Below are 23,594 nucleotides of genomic sequence, written 5' to 3'. Positions count from 1 at the left end.
TCCCTTTAATTTTATTTAAGAACCCAACTTTCCAGAAAAGAGGTCTCTTATATCGTGTTAAGCATAAATAATTAATATACCTAAAAAACCACTTTTTCTGGAAAAGAGGTTACTTATGTTTTTTTTTTTTTTTTGCGTTGGCGGGTATTGTACGTACATTTCTTTTTATACGTACGACCCTATATTTCGGGATCGAGGCATATATGTAGCTTTGTTTTTCCACTTGATAGTACTATATACAAAAGTATAACATACTTATAATACAAAAATAATCCAAACCTTGCTTTTCAATAATCCCAAAAAATATCACAAAAAATGTCTAACATCTAAAGATAATTAATATTTCTTCCTATAATCTTCTTTGTAAAGAAATACAAAATTCTAAAATTAAAATGAAGTCATAAATCACCTACGTCACATCATCATCTTCATAATCCATACCATCTTCACTCTTCATCTAGTTCTTTAAGGTTGGACTCATAGGTAACCCATAAATCCCTTAACTCGACAATATATCTTCGCTTGGGAATATGTAGTACCACTGTAGTACTACAAAAAATCAGAAAATTTGCATTAGTGTAGTGTTCATTGGTGTAGTTCTAGGACAGATATTTATAATAGTCGTAGTTTATACATGCATGACATAGCAGGCACACAACAAACAGCCAAAACAACAAATAGCCAAAGAAACAAACCAACCACAAACATAAACCACCAAGAATAAACAAAACAACTACAACAGAACTCATCAAACAAATAAGGCTGCAAAAACAACAAACTCAAGCCTCATGGGATGAATAATATCTGCAGGATACTAGCGTAAATTGACATATCCAGTGACTATACACATAAATGCAGTAGGCACAAGTTATCAAAGGTGAGCAACTGCTGACATTGGCATCATAAAAAAATACTCAGGCATAAAGTACCCAAAGCTTCTACATAAACTGTAATCTATTTGCAAAGTTTAACCAACAATAGGCCTGTATTAGGTAAATTTCCCACAGGACCAAAGGTGGTTTAATTGGAATAAAAAATGAGAAGACAAAAAGGAAACGGAATATAAATTCAGCAAAACTATGAACGGGAGCTAGCAATTTGGACCGTTAAATGATACAGATGTAACTAGCTACTTTATCAAATATAAGATAAAAACAGCCAAGACACCTGAAAACGCAGGAAAGCAGTGAAAAGTGGAAAGCAATGAAACCCCCCTTCACATTTCTGTTGGCAAATAATTATCCATCGAAATTTCGCTGACAACTCATGATTCAAATTAACCACAGTGCAGAAACAATCTTTGCAAAAATCTCCATCCCAAATTTATAAAATCTCCATCCCAGATTCATCAAGACATCAATAGAACATTTACATTGACTATAATGAAAGTGATTAATTGAAAGATCTTGAGTAAAAGAGAAGTCTCTAAACAATAGTCAATTGTCAGTGTATTCTCAGACTTCTAAGCCTTGTTTGGTAAGAAGTAAATGGACGAAAAAGAAAGGCAGGGAAAGGAAATTACTTTCTAGTTGTTGGTTTCATCAGCTATGCAGAATTCATTGAAAAGAAAAGGGTGCAACAACAATAGAGGATTATACATTTGTATTCGGCACTAAGAGTCTATATAAGAAACTATAATTGTAGTAAAAGCAGCACAAACTAAAATCCTTGGATCAACAACAAAGAAAAACAGTAACAAACTAACAACAAGGCAAAACAATAACAAACTAACAACAAGGCAAACGAAGACAAACCAAGAAAAGGAACTTTCAGTTTTGTACCTGATGTGTTGCCCATATAGAACAGAACCCTCTCAACAATGAGCCAAAATCCATCATCTGCGATGCTTACAATTGTGTTGATTGCTCAAGTGCTTGCATTTGCTTATTGAAACTGGGAACCATGAAGAATACTCCCCCTTTGCCTAGGCTACAAAATTTAAGGGGAGAAAAGACGAGGGGTTAAAAAACATGAACATGATATCCACCTCTATGAGCATGTGATAAGTTAAATTATCCACTTTTAAAACAATTCAAATTGAAAAGTCAAAAGAAATCCAAACTGAAACTCACCCCGAAACACGTTAGTTTTACTAGACCCAAACTAGTCATTATCCGCAATAGTATGCAACCCTCTAGGCCTACATTTCCTGTTATCACTAACACCATAAAGAACATGACCATCAACAGAACAAGTAGTGGGTGTCGCTTTCACCACTAATGTTGAACCTCCTTGACGAAACCGAAGCCTGAATAGGCGGAATAAGGCTGATTGAATCAATACAAATTGGTTCCTTTCCACCTAAATCAGACCCACGCCCAATTTTACTCACATGAGTTATATCAACACCATTTTCACACAATTTAACACCAGAAACAGCAGAAAGATCAGATCTTGAACTGGATTTTCCCCCAGATTTCCAAGAATACAAACAAGGAGTAGGAGGATTTTTTTTCAACCTAAGAACACTTCCAGAAATTTTTACCAAATTTCCACCATTACCTAGTAGGAGGTTTTTCTTTTTTCGCAAACTATTACAAATTTTTACCAAATTTCCACCATTTTCACTCAATTTACCCCTTAAATGCTTGACTGTAGGCGCCGATTTGGGGGTTTTAGCAGTAATTAAAGATTTCGGTTTCCTATTATTAGAATTTTTAGCAACAATAGAAGAGTGATTAGACAGAAAGAACCTGAGATCCTACCTCATACAAGTTACATTCGAAAGAACTTTTAGGGATTGGATGTTTTTAGGGATCGAAGATTGCGTTTTAATCAGCACCAAATACCATTTGCTGGAAATATAAGATAGAAATTGAGATTATAATAGAAATTTGAGAACAATTCAAATCGAAAAATAAAATGAAACTACCAGCAAAATTTTAAGAAAAAATTACCTGCCAAATTCGATCGAGATCAATTCAAGTGCAAACGATTATTAAGATTGCAATTGATGCTGCACACCAAAATCTTGAGTGAAATTCATACGATGAGAACATTTTATGAACGAGATGCATACAACTTACCAGCGAAATTCAAGAAGTAGTTTTCCAAGAGAGAAAAGGGGAATTTAGGAAATGTTGAGGAACTGAAGAAATGAAGTGTGTGGGGGACGATGGGTTAGGGCTTTCGAAACTTTTTTTCTTTTCACTTTTTTTTATTTAAATTAACAAAGGAAAATCGGTTTAGGGAAGAGATTCTTATTTAATTTTTTCAATTTTAAAATTGTTTAATTTTTTGTCAGAAACAAAAAAAACCTCCTCTATAGAAAAATGGTTCCTTATAGTGGATAGAATATTTAAAGCATAAAAAGAGACCACTTTTATTAAAAGGAGGTCTCTTATATTTCAATTAAAGAAACTTTCTTTTATTAAGAAACCTCCTATTTTACAAAAGAGGTCTCTTATTAGTGATTCTTTTGGCCGATTTTGAGGTAGTGATGCTTAGAATGTCTGATCTTCCTAAGACATTCTGGGCCGAAACAGTGCAATGTGCCGTGTATTTGATTAATCGATCTCTATCGATTCCTCTTGGTCTTGACATTCCAGAGAGAGCATGGAAGGGACGTGATCCCACTTATTCGCATTTGAGAGTCTTTGGCAGCAAGGCATACATGCATGTGCCTAAAGAGCAGAGGTCAAAGCTTGATTCGAAATTCAATCAATGTGTATTTGTTGGGTATGGGGATGAAGAGTATGGTTTCAGGCTCTATGATCCAGAAAAGAAGAAGGTAGTGAGAAGCAGAGATGTAGTATTCTTTGAGCACGAGAAGGGTGCAGATCTTCTGAGTACAAGGTACACTTCTACTTCAGATTTGTCTTTTGATACTACTAATGGTTCTACTTCTACTCCTCCTGTTATTCAGCCAGCAAATGAGAATGTTGAGGATGTACTTGATGATGCACATGATGATGTTGGTGAGGTACAACCTGATGATAATGAACCAGATCATGTTGATAATGATGATGATCTTGATGAGTCTTCATCTGATGAAGAAATCCATGAGGAAAATGCACATGAGGAAGTGGTTCATGAAGAGGTCCATGAGCAGGGGGAGCAACCTACCCCTCAAGTGGAGGATACACATGTTCGAAGGTCCACTAGAGAGCGCAAACCTTCAACAAAGTATCCAAGCTCAGAGTTCATTCTAGTTAGTGAAGATGGAGAGCCAGAGAACTATCAAGAGGTGTTGTCTCATGATGAGAAAAATCAGTGGCTCGATGCAATGAAGGAGGAGATGGATTCCTTGGAAAAGAATGACACCTATGAGCTAGTGAAGCCTCCCAAGGGCAAGAAAGTCTTGAGAAACAGATGGGTTTTCAAGAACAAGAAAGATGGTGAAAAGATAGTGAAGCGCAAAGCCAAATTGGTGGTAAAGGGATGCAACCAGAAAAGGGCATTGACTTTGATGAGATCTTCTCTCCGGTGGTCAAAATGACATCTATCAGAACTGTGTAGGGTTTAGCAGCAAGTCTTGATCTTGAGTTGGAACAACTTGATGTAAAAACTGTATTTTTACATGGTGACTTGCATGAAGAGATCTACATGGAGCAACCTGAAGGTTTTGAAGAAAAAGGGAAAGATAAACTTGTTTGCAAGTTGAAGAAGAGTCTTTATGGGCTCAAACAGGCACCAAGGCAGTGGTACCGAAAATTTGATTCGTTTATGACAAGCAATGGGTATAAACGTACTACAGCCAATCCTTGTGTGTATTTCAGAAAGTTCCCTGGAGATAATTTCATCATCCTTCTTTTATATGTAGATGATATGCTGATAGTTGGACAAGATGCATATATGATTCAAAGTTTGAAGAAAGCATTGTCCAAGTCATTTGACATGAAAAACTTGGGTCCTGCAAAGCAAATCTTAGGCATGGAGATTGCTCGTGACAGGAAAGCTGGGAAATTGTGGTTATCCCAGGAGAAGTATATTGAACGGGTGCTTGAAAGGTTCAATATGAAGCATGCTAAGCCTATTATTACACCACTTGCTACTCACTTCAAGCTAAGTAAGAGAGCTTGTCCTACAACAGAGAAGGAGAAAGAAGTTATGTCATCCATTCCTTACTCTTCTGCTGTTGGTTCTTTGATGTATGCTATGGTGTGTACTAGACCTGATATCGCACATGCGGTCGATTTGGTGAGCCGTTTCTTATCCAATCCGGGTAAGGCTCACTGGGAAGCAGTGAAGTGGATCTTCAGATACTTGCGGGGCACCTCCAAGTTGAGTCTATGTTATGGAGGTGAAAAACCTATACTTGAAGGCTATACTGATGCAGACATGGCTGGTGATCTTGATAATAGAAATTCTACCTCAGGTTATGTGTTTACATTTTCAGGGGGAGCCATCTCATGGCAATCCAAGCCACAGAAATGTGTAGTTTTGTCCACAACTGAGGCAGAGTATATTGCAGCAGTGGAAGCAAGCAAGGAGATGCTTTGGCTTAAGAGGTTCCTTCAAGAGTTGGGTTTGAAGCAAGGTGAGTATGTAGTGTTCTGTGATAGTCAGAGTGCTATGTATTTGAGCAAGAATTCAATGTATCATGCTCGCACCAAACACATTGACATTAGATATCATTAATTGGTAGCGAGATGTAATTGAAGAAAAGAGAATGAAGTTGAAGAAATTCCACACCGACAAGAATGGTGCAGATATGTGGACAAAGGTAGTTCCCGGAAGCAAGGTTGAGCTTTGTAGTAAGCTTGCCGGGATGAGGTTCAAGTGATCGTGTCTTCCCCGTGATGGGCTGGAGGGGGAGATTGTTGTGGGTCCAGCTCACTTGTTGCACAAGTAAGTCATTTATCTTGTGTTTGTGAGCCCAAAATGTTGGGTTATGTTTTTAGTCCACTTGGGGCTAAATGGGATGGCTTATTTTAGAAGCCTTGGAGTGTTTTTGATGTTTAGTTATGACCTAAAGGGAGTTAGGTTAGCTGAGGGAGAAAATCATATTCAACACACACTCAAAAAGGAGAGGAGAAAAAGAGAAGAGAGTGTTCGTAGTTTTCAGGGAAGCCATCAGAAAACTTCTTTTTGCCGGAGATTGAACGGTCGGATCGTACCTATTTTTGGTCAGCTTGTTGAGGATACATAGAGCCTCATTTTGAACGGTTGGATCGTCGTTTTGAGCTCTGGTTTGTCCGTGATCGTTGCTGGACAGAACCTACGTTTTTGGTGATAGTCTTCATCTCTTGTCTCTTAATTGTTGATCTCTTATGTATGGAAGTGTTGGTGGTTGTGAACCTTTGTATGTCTGATTTGGGTTCTTTTTCCCTCAATTTTATCATAATAAGAGAAGGTGACAAGGGTGGACTCCTCACAAGTCCCGTGGTTTTTACTCTTCACATCGAAGGGGTTTTCCACGTATAATTTGTGTGTTGTTGATTGCATTTTGTTCTTCCGCATTTGACTATTGTTGCTGTCCATTATTGGTTGGTTGTTAAGTTATTTGTTTGGTGGATTATTTGTGGTGAATTGAAGTTGTATTGTTTGGTTGATTGTCTTGGAGGTGATCCTTGTGGGTAGTTGATATACTACTACCTATTCTTTGAGTACTACTTAGTAATTGCCTCCTCAAGACTGTAGTCTAAATTCTAAGTAATGATGATCGATTCGGGAGTTAGGAGAGCAAATGAAAATGGGAAAACAAGTGTAAGCTCAAACAACACCCACTGTGCATAAGTACCAGTACTGTGCAAGCTATATGTGTATAACCTTTTTGATATTTATTTTGCTATTTTTTTGTCAAAATTCAAAGGATTCGCCACTGTAAGTACTGCAATATCTAAAAATATAGAAACGGAGATGCAACATATTGTATAATCTAATATACAATAATATATACTTCCTCCGTTCCAGAAATATCGCACCATGGTTGACTTTTACTCATCTAACCGCTACTTTGACTCTTAATATCTCAAAATGGGTGCAAGTAAAAATTATGAAAAATTAATATTTAGAAAATATATATCGATACGAATCTAACATGATCTCACATGACTAAAATTTCCTTACGTGCGAATCACAAAAAATGGCCAAAGATGTAGTGTGAATAGTGTAAAAAACAAATGGTGCGATATTTCCAGAACGGAGGAAGTATATATATATATATATTTCTGATAATTGAACACCGTTACAGGTACATTTAATATGCATTTCACTAGTCCACTCCTTGAAATCGTCCGACCACTCAGGAAGTTGGAATAATAATATACGACCGATATTTTTTTCCTGTTATCAATAAAGGCAACATAATGTATTTTCTAAGAATTGATTGAGTTAGTAATATCAAACTTCTTATTATTTGAGCACCTGGAATAGTATCCCAAGTTTCGGCTATGTCTAGTCGTATTTGTTCTTGTTTTTTTTCTTTGTCTTTTTTGTGCTCTTTAGATTTTCCTTTTTTTTAATTCTTCTTCTTTATAATTAGAAATATCCAATTCTGGGTTTTTTCCCATATAATTTTTAAAAATTCGTTTAATTAATCTGGAAAAAGTAATAGAAAAAAAGGAGGATTTATTCGTTCTGTCTAAAAAAAGTGGGGAATGTATATTTGCTTGAAACAATTCCCAAATAACTATTTTACGTCTTTGACTACGCATGGAACCTTTGATTATATCTCGACGAAAATCAGATTCTTGTGGATAACGTGTCAAAACCACTTCGTCCGCTTGCTCAGATATATCAGCAGTATTAGGGGTAGGATTGTCGGTATTTTCTTGTTTATCCGTAAAATAAACTACTTCTTTTCCGCTCAAGGAGGAGAGAATTTGATGAGGTCATGATACTTGTTTTTCATTTTCCATTTCCTCTTGTTCGGATTCATCAATTAGTTGGTATGACCAATGAGGAACCTTTTTACTTATTTCTTTTATTCCAATCGATTCTTTTGGAATTGTTTGAGTAAAGGAATCTGTTATGATTGTATCAACTAAAAATTTGAAAAATATTTCTGGATCTTCTGAACAATTTGTTTTTGTTCTGCAAGTAAAGAAATCCCTTTTTGATTGAATGTTGATTCTCTATCAAATTGACTCATTAAAGTTACGAAATGTCTAATTTTTGATGATATTGGGTTTTTCTTAAATGGATCTTTTTTATATTCAAATTCCTGGTAATTATTACAATTACCCAGAACACTATGAATTTTATTTATAAAAATTTCATCTATTAATTTTTTTACTGTAGTTTCATCATTATTTATAAAAGGTAAAAGAGTTTTTTTTATTATACCACGATAGGATCCATTTAATAAAGGATCATGGTTTTTTTGTAAATATTCATTTTTACTTTTACATAATCTAGTTTTTTTATCAAGTACATCTATATAAAAAAGTCCTTTGTCTAGAACTATAATTCTATTAGAAAATTCATTGCTTAAGCTATTTTTTTTTTTGTTCATTCGTATAAATCCAATAATTGTATAGTTCATCATCATATAAGAATTTTTCTGTTGTAGCCAAAGAAATCTTTCTTTGTATCATTTCCCAGAAAATTGATAAAATAGGTGGATATGTAAAAGAAATTATTTGTTTTCCATCATTTTGACATGTATAAAAAAAATATTGTGACATTTCATTTCTCACCTTATTTTCAAACCGATTGTTTTTTATATATCGCATTGGACGATTCCAACGTTTATAGTCGAAAAGAAGAAAAATAAGGGGTTTTTGAAACCAGAATAGGATTTTCTTTTCTTTTTTAAGTATTTCTAACTTCGAAATATCTTGATTCCCAGAATAAGAAGTTGGGCTATTTTTATAGCATGCTTCTTTTAAGTGGAATTCATCCTTTGTTTTGTCCTTTCCATTCACTCGGATCTTTTCCGTTTCATCGATTTTGTCCGGATCCTCCTTTTCTTCCGAAAAAAGGGAAGGAGAAGGATCTTCTTCGGTGAATCCCTCTTCTTCCTGTTTAGTCTCCTTCGTTTCGGGAGTTTTTTCTATTTCTAAATTTGTTTCTTCCTCAATTTCGTTCGTTTCTAGCATTTGTTTCAGTTTGTTAGTAAAAATAGGTGACGACATTCTGCCTAAATAGTAGACACAGGTAATAAAGAAGAGAATACTAAAGATTCGAGCCATAGAATTTCTCAATTCTGACACAAGGTACTTATTAGATCTAATAGAATTATTTTGCTGTATCCAGACTAATACCAATCCAACCCATTTCATGAATAAAATGTGACGAATTAACCAACCAACAAAACTACTTGTTACAAATAACATCTTGTTGTTGCATCGAAACATATAAATGTTCACTAATCTGGCTAACATTGAACTTGGTAAAATGAAATATTTGAATAATTGAAAAATGAGATTATTCAGGAATACACATTGAATGCTGAGATTACGCATTGAATTTCTGCTAGTAGATCCATAATCAAAAAAGTGTTTGTGATTGTTCCAGAAGAAATGAAACAAAAGATATGGTAGAGCTAGGACAGTTATTGTATGAGGTCTACCCAATGCTAGATGCAGAGGCGTATAATAGATCGATATGAACATCATGAGCTGTCCCATAATAAAACATGTTGTTTCTGATACCTTAATCTAACGGCCAATATTAATCCCGTGCTATAAACGTCTAAAACGCAATTTTATAGCGTAAGACCCATCCAACGTGATCTACAGTCCCGTTTCATTTTTCTCGATCTCTCCCTCTGTCCATGTAGAATGTTATTCTTTTATATATATATATATATATATACATATATATATATATATATATATATATATATATATATATAATGTAGAATTTTCGCGTCATCATATATAATTAACCTATTAACTAATTAAATAAATAATAGTAGAGTCTTGCCATGATTGACCACTTATTATGATAAGAGGATAGATAATATGATAAAGATAGATTCCAACTATATCCTACTTTTCTTCTACTTTTTTGTATATATATACGTATAAGTTTTTGATGGGAATTTGTGATGAAATATTGACGCCTAAAAAAATGTGATGAAATAAAGTGCAGAAATAGTATAAATTGCGACATGTATCTTTTTGAAAAGGGAGATATATTGTTGTTAGGTGGAGAGCAGACTGTATGCAGTATATATGTATATTGTGATGCGTACTAAAACCACAACAATATTATATGTTCAAATATTATCTGAGGGGTTAATATTAATTATGTTAGTCCATCAACTTTGTTTGATTTGTGAGAATGAGTGAAATTTCTATTTGTTCTTCAGCATATTTGCACAATAATTTTTATGCCATACTTATAGGTTGGATACACGTACCAAGGATAAAGTAAGGGAGTGTAACACCCCGACAATTCTCCCTTTTCTAAAGTACTCTTTTAATATAAAACATAGAGAATTATCAAGGCATTATCGCCCGTGTGAAAACGTAACGGCTTATTCAGAATTTTGCAGCGGAAAACATAAAACTAACTTTTGGGTTATAAATAATCGATTACATAGTTAATCCCAAAACCAATCAACGAAAATAAGATCAACTAACAAGTTTAAAGTCCAATTAAACAAACCCAAGTCAACTTAGCAAATCAAAACTAAATACAAGCTCTCTATTCCCGATCCCAATGATGCAACATCTTCAAACCTGCAAATGGACAATGCTTATTGATCCTTAGAGACTGCTCACCAAAGATTGGGTCATCACAGGATCAATAAGGCATAGCCATGATCAACATGCACAAGCAAAAGCACGTAATCAGCAAAGCTGAGTACTACATACTAAATCAATAATAATCCTAACATGATTCTATTAAACGAACAATCCTAACATGATACTAAATAAAACATAAGCAAGGATAACCAAAACATATTGACTTGAAGACTATATTTGACTGAACTAGACCTTTGTATCATTAACATTATTTTAATTGAAATAGTCAATGGACTGAGCTGTCTACTAGAAACTTCTTCTTCTTCACTAAGGAAGACGAGGTACGGGCGCGACTCCGTAAACCCCAATGACCTGCGATATCGAGGGACTTTTGAATAAATAGAACCGGTGATCAATCCGGCCTAGAGAAAGCCATAGGCGACCCATGACCCCAACTCCTGATTGTCCGTCACTTTAGACGTGCACAGTCTAAAGCTATTGCTACTCAGTTTCACTTTACATGCTTTACCAATTAAACTCCGTTATGACTCAACAATCACATAAGTCATACAATCAACAATTATTCTCCACTGTTTTTATCTTGAAATTAAGTAAGTGATCACAGAGATGTCAATCAAGACTCATTCCAATTAAATCCAACATTTCCTTTAATACTGATCAACCCCTCTATATGGGTATAAGGTTTCAACTTACTAAACAAGGTCCTCGGCCCTCATAAAGTAGTGAAAAGCTAAAAGGGAACAACAATCAATCGATCTGAATCAATATATATAAAGTAATCTAGTGTTCCCAATCAAACTTGTTTGCATCAATCATCTACTAACATGTAATAATCCTCATAACGAAATATATATGTTCAACATGTCCATCCAACAATATTAAACATGAAATTCCAACATAATCAAGTTCATCAACAACTTTCAGCATGGATTCAACAAATAACACACATTCCAAGCACACAGGTATGTACGTACCTTGTGTAGACAAACTAATAGGCCACTTTAACACTTTCAAAAGTCACCTAGGGAGAATTCTCCGCCAAAAACAATCAACAAATATTCCCAATCAATTTCTAATCTTTCGCAACCATAATAAAGCAATCTAAATACATCCTAAACATATTTAGAACCTTCCCCAATATCAAAACTTGAATATTTGATTTCCTAGCATCATAATTATTGAATTCGATGTTTGAAATTCGTTGAAAACTTTTCGCAAATACCATACTTAAATTTTCAGCAATATAACTCGTTTAAAAACTTCACCAAGACCAATTAACGTTCTTAGAACGTTGAAACAATCAATTTCAAAATCCCTAATCATCCCACCATGATTTCCAACCATTAAAGACTTAAAATTCCTGCTTTAACTAATTCAAATCGTTATTTCAATGCATTATATAAACTGAAAATTAAATTTACTATTTAAACATAATATAAAAATATGAAATTCGAATTAAATCATAGAAATTCTAAATTCAATTTAATTAAAACATAACTTAAATTAATAACATAAATTTATAACATTTAATTGAATTACTTAGGGTTCAAGAAATTAACCAAATAAAGATTCAAGGGAAGGCTGGCCGGCGGCAATGGCTGGTGCACGCGGCGGCAGGTGGTCGTGGCTGGCGGCGAGGCTGCAACGGTGGTGACTGACTTCCGCAAGAAGTAAAGAGGAGCAAAAGAGGAAAGGAGAACGAGTGAAGGAAGGACGCAGCCTGGCTGGGAAGCAGCAACGGCTTGCGCAACAATGTGGACGGTGGTTGGCTAGGGGGGCAGCGCGGTGGTGCGTGCGGCGGCTGCGGTGGCTGTGCGAAACAGAATCTGCGATTAAGGGGGGATAAAATGGAAGAAAGAGAAAACGAAAGAGAAGAGGAAGGAGGTGAAATTACCGGGCGCAGGAGGAGGAAGAACGACGGTGGTCGGTTGGCGGCTGGTCGACGGCGGCGGCTGGGACCAAGAGACCTGAGTGTTTTTTTTTTCTTTTGCAGGTTCACGTACGTGAATGGAGGGTTTGGTGATTTTTCTGTTTTGATTTTCACGTGAAGGGAAGGGGAAGAGAATTATGGGTAATTTTGTTTGGGTTTATTTATTGGGCTTTGCAAACTTGGGCTAGGATTGGAATTGATGTTGTTTGAATCCAAAACCGGTTAGGATTGTTTTTGAAATTCAATCGCGTTTTCGCAATCCAAATTCTTTTCAACATAGAATTCTAAAATTATTTTAGATTGCATAAATCGTTAAAAATATTCAAAATGTAATAAAATAAATATACGTTAATTATATATTTATTTCTAAAATCCGTAAATTCTTATTTAAATATATTAACTATACGTTAAAATATATTAATAACATTTATAAATTTACGGGGGATTACAATCTACCCCTCTTAAAAGAAGTTTCGTCCCGAAACTTGACACTGAAATTCACACCTTTTTCAAAAGTTTTCAACTTATTCATACTAAAGAAGTACTTGTGCCACTCATGTGCACTCTTTTGCCAACTTAAAGTTGTTTATGTTACTCATGAACACACTTTTCTTATGCAGAGAATCTAATTACTTGCATCAACATGTATAAGTTGCTAAAAATAAGCATAAAATGCATAAAAATACCATAAAAATAGGTAAAAAGCGCGAATTTCTATCGCATTCTACCCCCTTAAAGAAAACGAGTTACGCCCTCGTAACTCATCTCAGGGAATAACTTTGGATATTTCCACTTCAACGAATTCTGTCCCCAATACAATATTTTCACTCAAATCATTCCAGCAAATGGACTTCTACACTTTTTCCACACAACGCCTCAACATGTGACATCGTAATGCTCGCATGGTAACTATTGATGCACGAAAATTCAATCAAATCTAAATGATCTCCCAACTTCTCTTTAAAGTCAATAGTACATGCTCTCAACAATCTCCCCTGGTTTGGTTAGTGCTCTCAGGCTGACCATCGGTTGTAGGGTGGAAAGAAGTATCATTTTCAATGTTGTCTCCAAGATTCAACTGGACCCTTTTGCTAAAATTTCAAACTTTTATGGTCGATAAGGATTTTACATGTTGCCCTGTAAAGGTAATGTCTCCAAATATTCACAGATAACACAATAGCAGCTAGCTCTAGGTCATTCATAGGGTAATTAGTCTCATACGGTTTCAATTGCACGACAACAGGTGCGGAGGTCAAACATTCCTTTAAAATCTGGAAAGCTTCTTCACATTTCTCACTCCGCTTGAATTTCGATTCCTTTTTCAACAAGTTGGTCACTGGTTTTTCTTTCTTCAAAAAGTCTTTCACAACCTCCTATAATAGTCATCTAGGCTTAGAAAATTTCAAATATCGGACACATTCTTTGGAGTAGTTCACTCACTCATAGCTTGAATCTTAGCAGGGTCTACATAAACTCTTTCTATTAAACTTTATCTTTTTACCGAACCTCATTACGCTTTTCAGGGGTGTATAACTTTTGGGCTTAACCCTTAGCTCTTTCACCAATTCATGTATTTCCTTTCATCTTTTCCAGACAACGAATGATTTCTAACGATCCTGGACCACTCAAATTTTCTCTTAAATTTATTCCCTTACGTAACATAGTTCTCAATCAATTTAGTCCTTCACTTTTCCGTCGGTGTCACTTATACACACATGACTTCACGATTTGTATACTTCATTTAATAAAAAAACTAGATTCTTTGTAAGCGTCTCCAAAATAATCCTCAAGTGTTTGTCATGCTCTTTCTCATTCCTTGAATAAATCAGGACATCATCAATAACATAATAACGAACTTAATTCGGAAATCGTGGAAATCTTATTCATCAAATCCATAATTATGGCAGGTGCATTGGTTAACTCAAAAGACATTACTCTAAACCCATAATGAAAATAACGAGTCCTAATGAGGTCTTAGGCCCTTATCAGCTATCCTCAATTGGTGATACTTCAAGCACAAATCAGTTTTCGAGAACACACTCGCCAAATTCAATTGATCCAATATGTCATCTATTCTAGGCAAAGGATACTTGTTCTTGATGGTGTTTAGCTCCCTAAAATCGATGCATAATTCCATACTCTTGTCTTTTCCTTAACAAACAACACAAGAGCTCCCCACGGTGATGCACTAGGCCTAATATACCCCTTAACAAAACAACTCTTGCAACTATGTCTTAATTCGCTCATTTCAGGAGGTGTCATTCTATATGGTGCCTTAGTTATAGGTGTCGTTTCAGGATTTAACTCTATAGTGAACTCAAGGGCTCTAACAGGTAACATACTTGCAATTTCACTTGGAAACACATCAATGAATCCACTCGCAATGGCAACATACTTGATTTTCACTCCAACTTCTTCACTCACCTCTAACACACTACAGAGAAATCGTTCACACTCCCTATTCATCAATTTCCTCACTTGCATTACAGAAATCACTAAACGTTCTTGGACTTCTCAAAACATCCACATGAGGTCGACCTTCCCATAGGGTTCCTTAAACTTACTTTATGAATTTCACAATCTACCTTAGCCTTGTAAAAACTTTACCAATCCATTCCCAGAATTACAACTAGGTTTCCCAGAGTAAACTCTATCAAATCAGAAAGAAAACGCAATCTTTTATCTTCCAAGAAAAGTTCTTAAACAACTTGATATACCCTATGGTTACACCAGTAGGTATAGTAACAAGTAAATCAACTACCTCAAAATCTACTAAATTTAGACTCTTAACAACAGATGACGAGACAAAATAATGAGTTACCCCTTAATCAAACAACGTTTTAACTAGCACAGAGTTAATAGAAAAAGTACCCTGAACTATGTCTGCAAAACGTTCAGCTTCATTTCTCATCACGAACAGTTTACCCGGAGCCTTATTATGGTTGTTATTCTAATCAACAGACTTATGGAGGTTTCCTTGGTTGTTATGCGCTCTTATAGGCTTCGAACCCTGATTTCTTGATTGGTTATACCCTGACTATCCCTGGTTAACACTCTCATTACCATTTTGACCCTTTTTCTTCTTAGTAAAGCACTCATACTCTCTATGCCCCTTGTTCTGACAATAGTTACAGGTCACTAATTCTCCCTTACAGTTTCTACCAGGATGGTTGTTATTGCACATCTTACAGTGATACACTCTCTCATATTGGTTCCTATTGTTGTGACCTTGTTTGTTCCTTCCTTGAAAGTTTCCATTCCCATTCCCATTTCATTCATATTTCTCTTGAAATTCCCTTGGTTTTCCCCAGCATTAAACTCTTTTCTTTTCTTCCCAACAACAATATTTTTCTTGTCCCTTCTAGACTGCAAACCATAAATATGAGCAGCTTCCCCATACACAATATCCAAAGATGTAGAGGTTTCCCCCCCTAATCCTAAGGTGGTCATGCTATAAGTCTGCTATAGTATTCATCGATGGTCATGCTCCCCATACTAAGGTTTGTGAATTCCTAAACTTTTTGCTTTCTCATAAAAGGTAGGGTAAAACTTTCCCTTAAGGCAGTAACAATTGAATCCTAATTGAATCTCTCCGCAGCGCTAAGCCTAACTCTATTCTCTCTCCACCATAAATCAACGTCATCTTTCAAGTACTTGACAACTTCACCCACTCTCATATTCTCAGGACAATTCAAAACCCCAAACAATTTCTCAAACTCTCCAACCCGATTTTCTAAAAAGGTAGGGTCAGCTTTTCCGCCAAGAGGCGAATAACAGCAGCTAGGTCATTATTGTTGGCCATTCTAGAACGCGACTTGGAAGTAATATATATATATATATATATATATATATATTCTACTTTAGGTATAAAACATCACTTAATAGTATCCTATACCACGTAATATCGCCTCAACAGACAAAATTCACGTAAATCAAACAATCATTTATGAATGTGCAACAATCATTTACAAATGTGCAACAATTATTTCAAGGTAATCTCCTCGATCATTCATGAACGATATTCACACATAGGACATTCAACTGAGAAACAAGGAACAAAATCCAACCATCACGAATAACAAAGTAGCATAAAAGAAGAAAACATTCCCTTGCGTGCCCATAATAAACTCTTGATCCTTTGGATAATCAATAATCCAACCCTTTTTTATTTTTTTCCTCAAAAGAATGTTAACAACAATTTCTAAACCATAATAACGCACTTGTCCTCAAAATACAATAAAGGTTCTATGACATAAACATAAACTACTACTGGGCGAATTATGGAATTCTCAAATTGGAAACGAATATAACTTTTATTGCTAATTCTATAAAGGTTTATTACATCCTCGAAAAGAATAAAGAATAACTCGAAATCATATTACTTTAACTTTAAACTGTTGTAGCTTTGCTACTTATTCTTTAAAACATAAAGGAACTAACTAACTATTACAACTTCAAATGTTTAAGGCATCTTGCTTATCTTCTCTTTCCTTGGAAACTTGTGGAGTGAAATCTAGATCTTCAGTATTCGTTGAACTCTTCCTCCGGATCCGAATCTTCTTTCACGCCTTACTAGAGATCTCAATGGTAGGATCATGGACCTCTGGGTTAGGATTTCCTGCCTCAATCCCTACATTCTCTTTCTCAATGGCTACATCATTTCCTTCTAGATCGTTGTTTACACCAACTCCCATAGGCTCCTCAATAAATGCGTCCCAAGCATGACTCCCTATGTCTTTACCCTCCTTGAAACCACTTTATACTGCCTCGATAATGGTGGTCATAATCTCTGAGTCGTATCTCCACCTACCATTCCTAGTTCCATACTTGGCCAAATTTGGTATTTCATCCTCAAAATGCATGTCTCTAAACCTATCTCTGAGCTCTAGGTATGGCACTGTGTTAGGTAAGCAATGAACGATAGTGGATGCTATGGTATCTTCCCTCATTAAGATAGGTTGGTTTTGTATCCTACCAAAATATTCACATCCAAACACGACTTTCTCTACAAATAGACCAGGAGTTTCTTCATCGATCTTCTCAAGGGATCCTATGTTTGTGTACTTGGAAAGAAGCATTTTATTCATGAACAAACAGCTTAAGGTCTCACTAATAATAACCAAACCATAATCAAAGTTCAATAAAAACAATAAGTTTGTTGAAATCAAACAATTTCTTCTATGCACATTTAAATGCAACACTCAAACATTTAACACATGCACATAACAATTAACTTCTTATGATAGAATTAACTAGCTACTAATGCACATATAATTCTATCCTATATGCCCTTTCCTATATTACCCATCTCTCATAATAAATCATAATATGTCAAACATTGAAAAATTTAAAGAATAACAAGAACGATTAGTAAGAAATAATTTTATTAAACGAATAAATAAAATAAAAGATTTTGTTTTTTTTATTTTATTATTTCGAATATATTTAATTAAATTCGAAAAGAAAAAGAACATACTTAATTCGAATAAACGAAAAGTTTCAAAAAATAAGTCAATTTCGAACTTACATAAGAAATATTAATATGCTTTCAAACAAAATAAAATGAATTTGGTCCCCCCCAAAAAAAAGGTACGCATTTTTGAATAATATAGTGAGTAGGAGCTCAATCCTAGAAAATTCATTTTAGGAAACTAGCTAGTTTAGGCGCCTAAAAATTATTGAATTAAAACCATAAGCTTCTAGATACCACTTTGTAACACCCCGACAATTCTCCCTTTTCTAAAGTACTCTTTTAATATAAAACATAGAGAATTATCAAGGCATTATCGCCCGTGTGAAAACGTAACGGCTTATTCAGAATTTTGCAGCGAAAAACATAAAACTAACTTTAGGTTTATAAATAATCGATTACATAGTTAATCCCAAAACCAATCAACGAAAATAAGATCCACTAACAAGTTTAAAGTCCAATTAAACAAACCCAAGTCAACTTAGCAAATCAAAACTAAATACAAGCTCTCTATTCCCGATCCCAATGATGCAACATCTTCAAACCTGCAAATGGACAATGCTTATTGATCCTTAGAGACTGCTCACCAAAGATTGGGTCATCACAGGATCAATAAGGCATAGCCATGATCAACATGCACAAACAAAAGCACGTAATCAGCAAAGCTGAGTACTACATACTAAATCAATAATAATCCTAACATGATTCTATTAAACGAACAATCCTAACATGATACTAAATAAAACATAAGCAAGGATAACCAAAACATATTGACTTGAAGACTATATTTGACTGAACTAGACCTTTGTATCATTAACATTATTTTAATTGAAATAGTCAATGGACTGAGCTGTCTACTAGAAACTTCTTCTTCTTCACTAAGGAAGACGAGGTACGGGCGCGACTCCGTAAACCCCAATGACCTGCGATATCGAGGGACTTTTGAATAAATAGAACCGGTGATCAATCCGGCCCAGAGAAAGCCATAGGCGACCCATGACCCCAACTCCTGATTGTCCGTCACTTTAGACGTGCACAGTCTAAAGCTATTGCTACTCAGTTTCACTTTACATGCTTTACCAATTAAACTCCGTTATGACTCAACAATCACATAAGTCATACAATCAACAATTATTCTCCACTGTTTTTATCTTGGAATTAAGTAAGTGATCACAGAGATGTCAATCAAGACTCATTCCAATTAAATCCAACATTTCCTTTAATACTGATCAACCCCTCTATATGGGTATAAGGTTTCAACTTACTAAACAAGGTCCTCGGCCCTCATAAAGTAGTGAAAAGCTAAAAGGGAACACCAATCAATCGATCTGAATCAATATATATAAAGTAATCTAGTGTTCCCAATCAAACTTGTTTGCATCAATCATCTACTAACATGTTATAATCCTCATAACGAAATATATATGTTCAACATGTCCATCCAACAATATTAAACATGAAATTCCAACATAATCAAGTTCATCAACAACTTTCAGCATGGATTCAACAAATAACACACATTCCAAGCACACAGGTATGTACGTACCTTGTGTAGACAAACTAATAGGCCACTTTAACACTTTCAAAAGTCACATAGGGAGAATTCTCCGCCTAAAACAATCAACAAATATTCCCAATCAATTTCTAATCTTTCGCAACCATAATAAAGCAATCTAAATACATCCTAAACATATTTAGAACCTTCCCCAATATCAAAACTTGAATATTTGATTTCCTAGCATCATAATTATTGAATTCGATGTTTAAAATTCGTTGAAAACTTTTCGCAAATACCATACTTAAATTTTCAGCAATATAACTCGTTTAAAAACTTCACCAAGACCAATTAACGTTCTTAGAACGTTGAAACAATCAATTTCAAAATCCCTAATCATCCCACCATGATTTCCAACCATTAAAGACTTAAAATTCCCGCTTTAACTAATTCAAATCGTTATTTCAATGCATTATATAAACTGAAAATTAAATTTACTATTTAAACATAATATAAAAATATGAAATTCGAATTAAATCATAGAAATTCTAAATTCAATTTAATTAAAACATAACTTAAATTAATAACATAAATTTATAATATTTAATTGAATTACTTAGGGTTCAAGAAATTAACCAAATAAAGATTCAAGGGAAGGCTGGCCGGCGGCAATGGCTGGTGCACGCGGCGGCAGGTGGTCGTGGCTGGCGGCGAGGCTGCAACGGTGGTGACTGACTTCCGCAGGAAGTAAAGAGGAGCAAAAGAGGAAAGGATAACGAGTGAAGGAAGGACGCAGCCTGGCTGGGAAGCAGCGACGGCTTGCGCAACAATGTGGACGGTGGTTGGCTAGGGGGGCAGCGCGGTGGTGCGTGCGGCGGCTGCGGTGGCTGTGCGAAACAGAATCCGCGATTAAGGGGGATAAAATGGAAGAAAGAGAAAACGAAAGAGAAGAGGAAGGAGGTGAAATTACCGGGCGCAGGAGGAGGAAGAACGACGGTGGTCGGTTGGCGGCGGCTGGGACCAAGAGACCTGAGTGTTTTTTTTTTCTTTTGCAGGTTCACGTACGTGAATGGAGGGTTTGGTGGTTTTTCTGTTTTGATTTTCACGTGAAGGGAAGGGGAAGAGAATTATGGGTAATTTTGTTTGGGTTTATTTATTGGGCTTTGCAAACTTGGGCTAGGATTGGAATTGATGTTGTTTGAATCCAAAACCGGTTAGGATTGTTTTTGAAATTCAATTGCGTTTTCGCAATCCAAATTCTTTTCAACATAGAATTCTAAAATTATTTTAGATTGCATAAATCGTTAAAAATATTCAAAATGTAATAAAATAAATATACGTTAATTATATATTTATTTCTAAAATCCGTAAATTCTTATTTAAATATATTAACTATACGTTAAAATATATTAATAACATTTATAAATTTACGGGGGATTACAGGGAGGGTGTCTTGATTCATAAGAAGGGCAGCAAGGTTGTTGGGTTCCAATAGTGTGCTTCTTTCTTCATTGTAGACTTTGACATCAATCTTTTTTCATTGACTTTGTTATCAAGTGGACTGAGTCTTCACGATGCTTTAAATGTTACCTATGGTCTATCTGTAGTTGTATAAGTGGCTTTTCAACTATCTTGATATATATATATATATATATATATATATATATATATATATATATATATATATATATATATATATATATATATATATATATATATCCTAATGTGTTTTCTACTTTGTTTCTCACCTTTCAGTTTCCAGACTCGTTTATGGGATCTCCGCCGATTAGAAGTTGGATCTTCTCTTGACAATCTTGCACAACGCCGAGTAGTAATTTCTGCATATTTCTCTCCGCATACCGGGAGAAAAATCCTCACTACGGCACAAGACAATCTAATTCGTGTATGGGATTCAATATATGTCAACATGGAGTCACCAAGCCGTGAAATTGTACATAGCCACGATTTTAACTGCCATTTGACTGCTTTTCGAGCTGAATGGATCCCAAGGTTATTAATGATTTTTTATTATAGAGGAAAAAAATATATTTGTTTTTTTTTTTTTTTGAAGATTAATTGAGAAAGTGAAGTTGAAATTATGATAAATTGTTTTGTTTTTTGGGTTTTGTTGTTAGATGCAGTTGATAATTAGTGTTTTTAGTTGATTGCTGGAGTTTCATGCTTACATAGTTTTCGACTGTTGGGCTCAGGAATTCAACTTCGACAAGTTGGAGGTTGAGACTGATGCAAAATCTTTGGTTTTCATGCTTGACACTTCTAGTCTCAATCCTCATCCACATCATGAATTGGCAGTTCTTTTGTCTGATGTTGCTGACTTGCTAAAAAGGAACTGGTCTGTCTCTTTCACTCACATTCCAAGGTCTTCAAATATGGTTGCTCACATGTTGGCAGTTTCGGTAATGGATATGGCTGTGGGTCACCAGTCGCATCTGATGATCCCTCCTAGTGTTAAGAAGTGGTATGAATCTGATCTTCAAGTTTCAAACCCAGTGGGTGACTGCTCTACCTCTACTGATGTGTAGTTGTTCTCTTAGATGATGATGTTTTTTGCTAGTTTAATGGATTTGCTAACCAGGGCACAAGTGGATTCGAAGAAGTTCCTTTTGTTGTGTTTGTTGTATGATATAGGCTTCTTTCTCATATATATAGCAATGATTTGTGTTAGTTTTAGCTATGGGAGCTTTAAGTAGTGGCCTCCTTAGAGGGGCCCTGATTTGGGAATTAAGTCCTACTTTTGTAAACATTAAGCTAATTTAATATACGAAAATGATAAAGGTCGCAACATGCGACCTTTAAGCCGTGTCACAATGATGACATGGCATGCTTATGTGTCATTATTTAAATTGAAAAATAAAATATTTAGTTTATATATCCTACTTTAAATGTTTCAAAAAAAACTAGGAAAATCTTAATATTCTAATTTATTTCCTTATTTATATCGACTACCTTATTTACATATTTTCATAGTAAAAATATTGCATTGATAGTAAAAATATTATTATGACTCATAGCCTACGTGTCGCCTATATGTACCAATTAAACTGCGACACGTAAGATTGCGACAACTAAATGTTGTCGCAACTTGCGACAACTAAATGTTGTCGCAACTTGCGACCTTTATCATCACCCTTTAATATATATCGCATCTTTATGTTAAAGAAAAAGATATGTGAAAGGGAGGGAAGTGCACTGAATACCATGTTTAACATTGTTCTTAGAGGTGCAGAGAATAATTAAATGCAAATGGGAAAGGGCTGGCTTGGGTATGGTACCTATGTTATGGGTCCGAATTCTCCGCACCACTCTTGTGTCTCATTTCATGTACCACTTATTTCTATTGGTCCACCTCATTTAGTTATAATAACTTTTTATTGATTTTTTTTCCTGATTTTAATTAAGAAATTATAATTGTCGTAATTTAATTTTTTAGTCCTCAAATTTTAATACGAAGTAATATTTTTCCGACTGTAATTGCTGAAATTTGGTTGACACACCACTCAACATAAAATTTGACATATTATTGAGAAATTCAATGACAGAATCTGGATAGAGTTGTCTATGCCTTTGGACAATTTGGAATTGATTAGGTTATTGCAGATAAGTTATATAGTGCATCTAAATTTCATTTACCTATTAGTCTATTACTTTGGATATAATAATGTAGAAAAAGAATCGATACTAAACATGATTTAAATTCTACCTATCATGAATTAATTGGGAGTTTGGGACAGTTAAGTTCAATTGTCGAACGAGGTTGTTTATCAGTTTAGATTAGTGCTATGTGTCACTTCTCACTAATCTTAATAGAGTTTATGGGATCATTCTATACAATTCTTCATTCTATACAATTACATACTTATGCATATTCGTAATAGAGTTTATGCATATTCATAATAATCTAAAACACTCAATGCCTAGATAGTTATCTAATATATGTACAGTAATAGAGTTTTATTTACAATAAACTTTTGATATTTGAATTATTCATATCATAAATTTAAATTATGATAGGTATTATTAAGTATACAATAGAATTCTACTTTTTATTATACGTATAATTTATAAAACACCTATTTG

General features: G+C 34.8%; 1 protein-coding gene and 1 long non-coding RNA gene across 3 annotated transcripts; one reads left to right on the top strand and one right to left on the bottom strand.

Annotated features, from left to right (window-relative positions):
* Nucleotides 1-269: 269 nt before the first annotated feature.
* LOC110784544 (uncharacterized) lies at nucleotides 270-3,218 on the bottom strand. 2 transcript variants are annotated; one of them, XR_002532317.2, is made up of 4 exons: nucleotides 2,898-3,218; nucleotides 2,706-2,795; nucleotides 1,782-1,929; nucleotides 270-549 (listed from the first exon to the last, which is right to left on the bottom strand). It is a non-coding gene; the product is annotated as an uncharacterized lncRNA (long non-coding RNA). The 2 variants fall into 2 exon arrangements; XR_008918844.1 differs by lacking the exon at nucleotides 2,706-2,795 and having other exon boundaries at nucleotides 2,898-3,215.
* An 18,009-nt stretch (nucleotides 3,219-21,227) lies between these two features.
* On the top strand, nucleotides 21,228-22,369 carry LOC110784531 (uncharacterized). The gene is made up of 2 exons (XM_021988990.2): nucleotides 21,228-21,506; nucleotides 21,707-22,369. Exons 1-2 carry the CDS (start codon nucleotides 21,495-21,497, stop codon nucleotides 22,037-22,039), a joined length of 345 nt encoding a protein of 114 aa, XP_021844682.1. The 5' UTR covers nucleotides 21,228-21,494; the 3' UTR covers nucleotides 22,040-22,369.
* Nucleotides 22,370-23,594: the final 1,225 nt, after the last annotated feature.

Source organism: Spinacia oleracea, chromosome 4 (genome assembly GCF_020520425.1).
Source record: "Spinacia oleracea cultivar Varoflay chromosome 4, BTI_SOV_V1, whole genome shotgun sequence".
Lineage (NCBI taxonomy): Eukaryota > Viridiplantae > Streptophyta > Magnoliopsida > Caryophyllales > Amaranthaceae > Spinacia > Spinacia oleracea.
The sequence above is the reverse complement of the archived record's forward strand: the minus strand, read 5'-3'. Positions and strand labels throughout refer to the sequence as shown.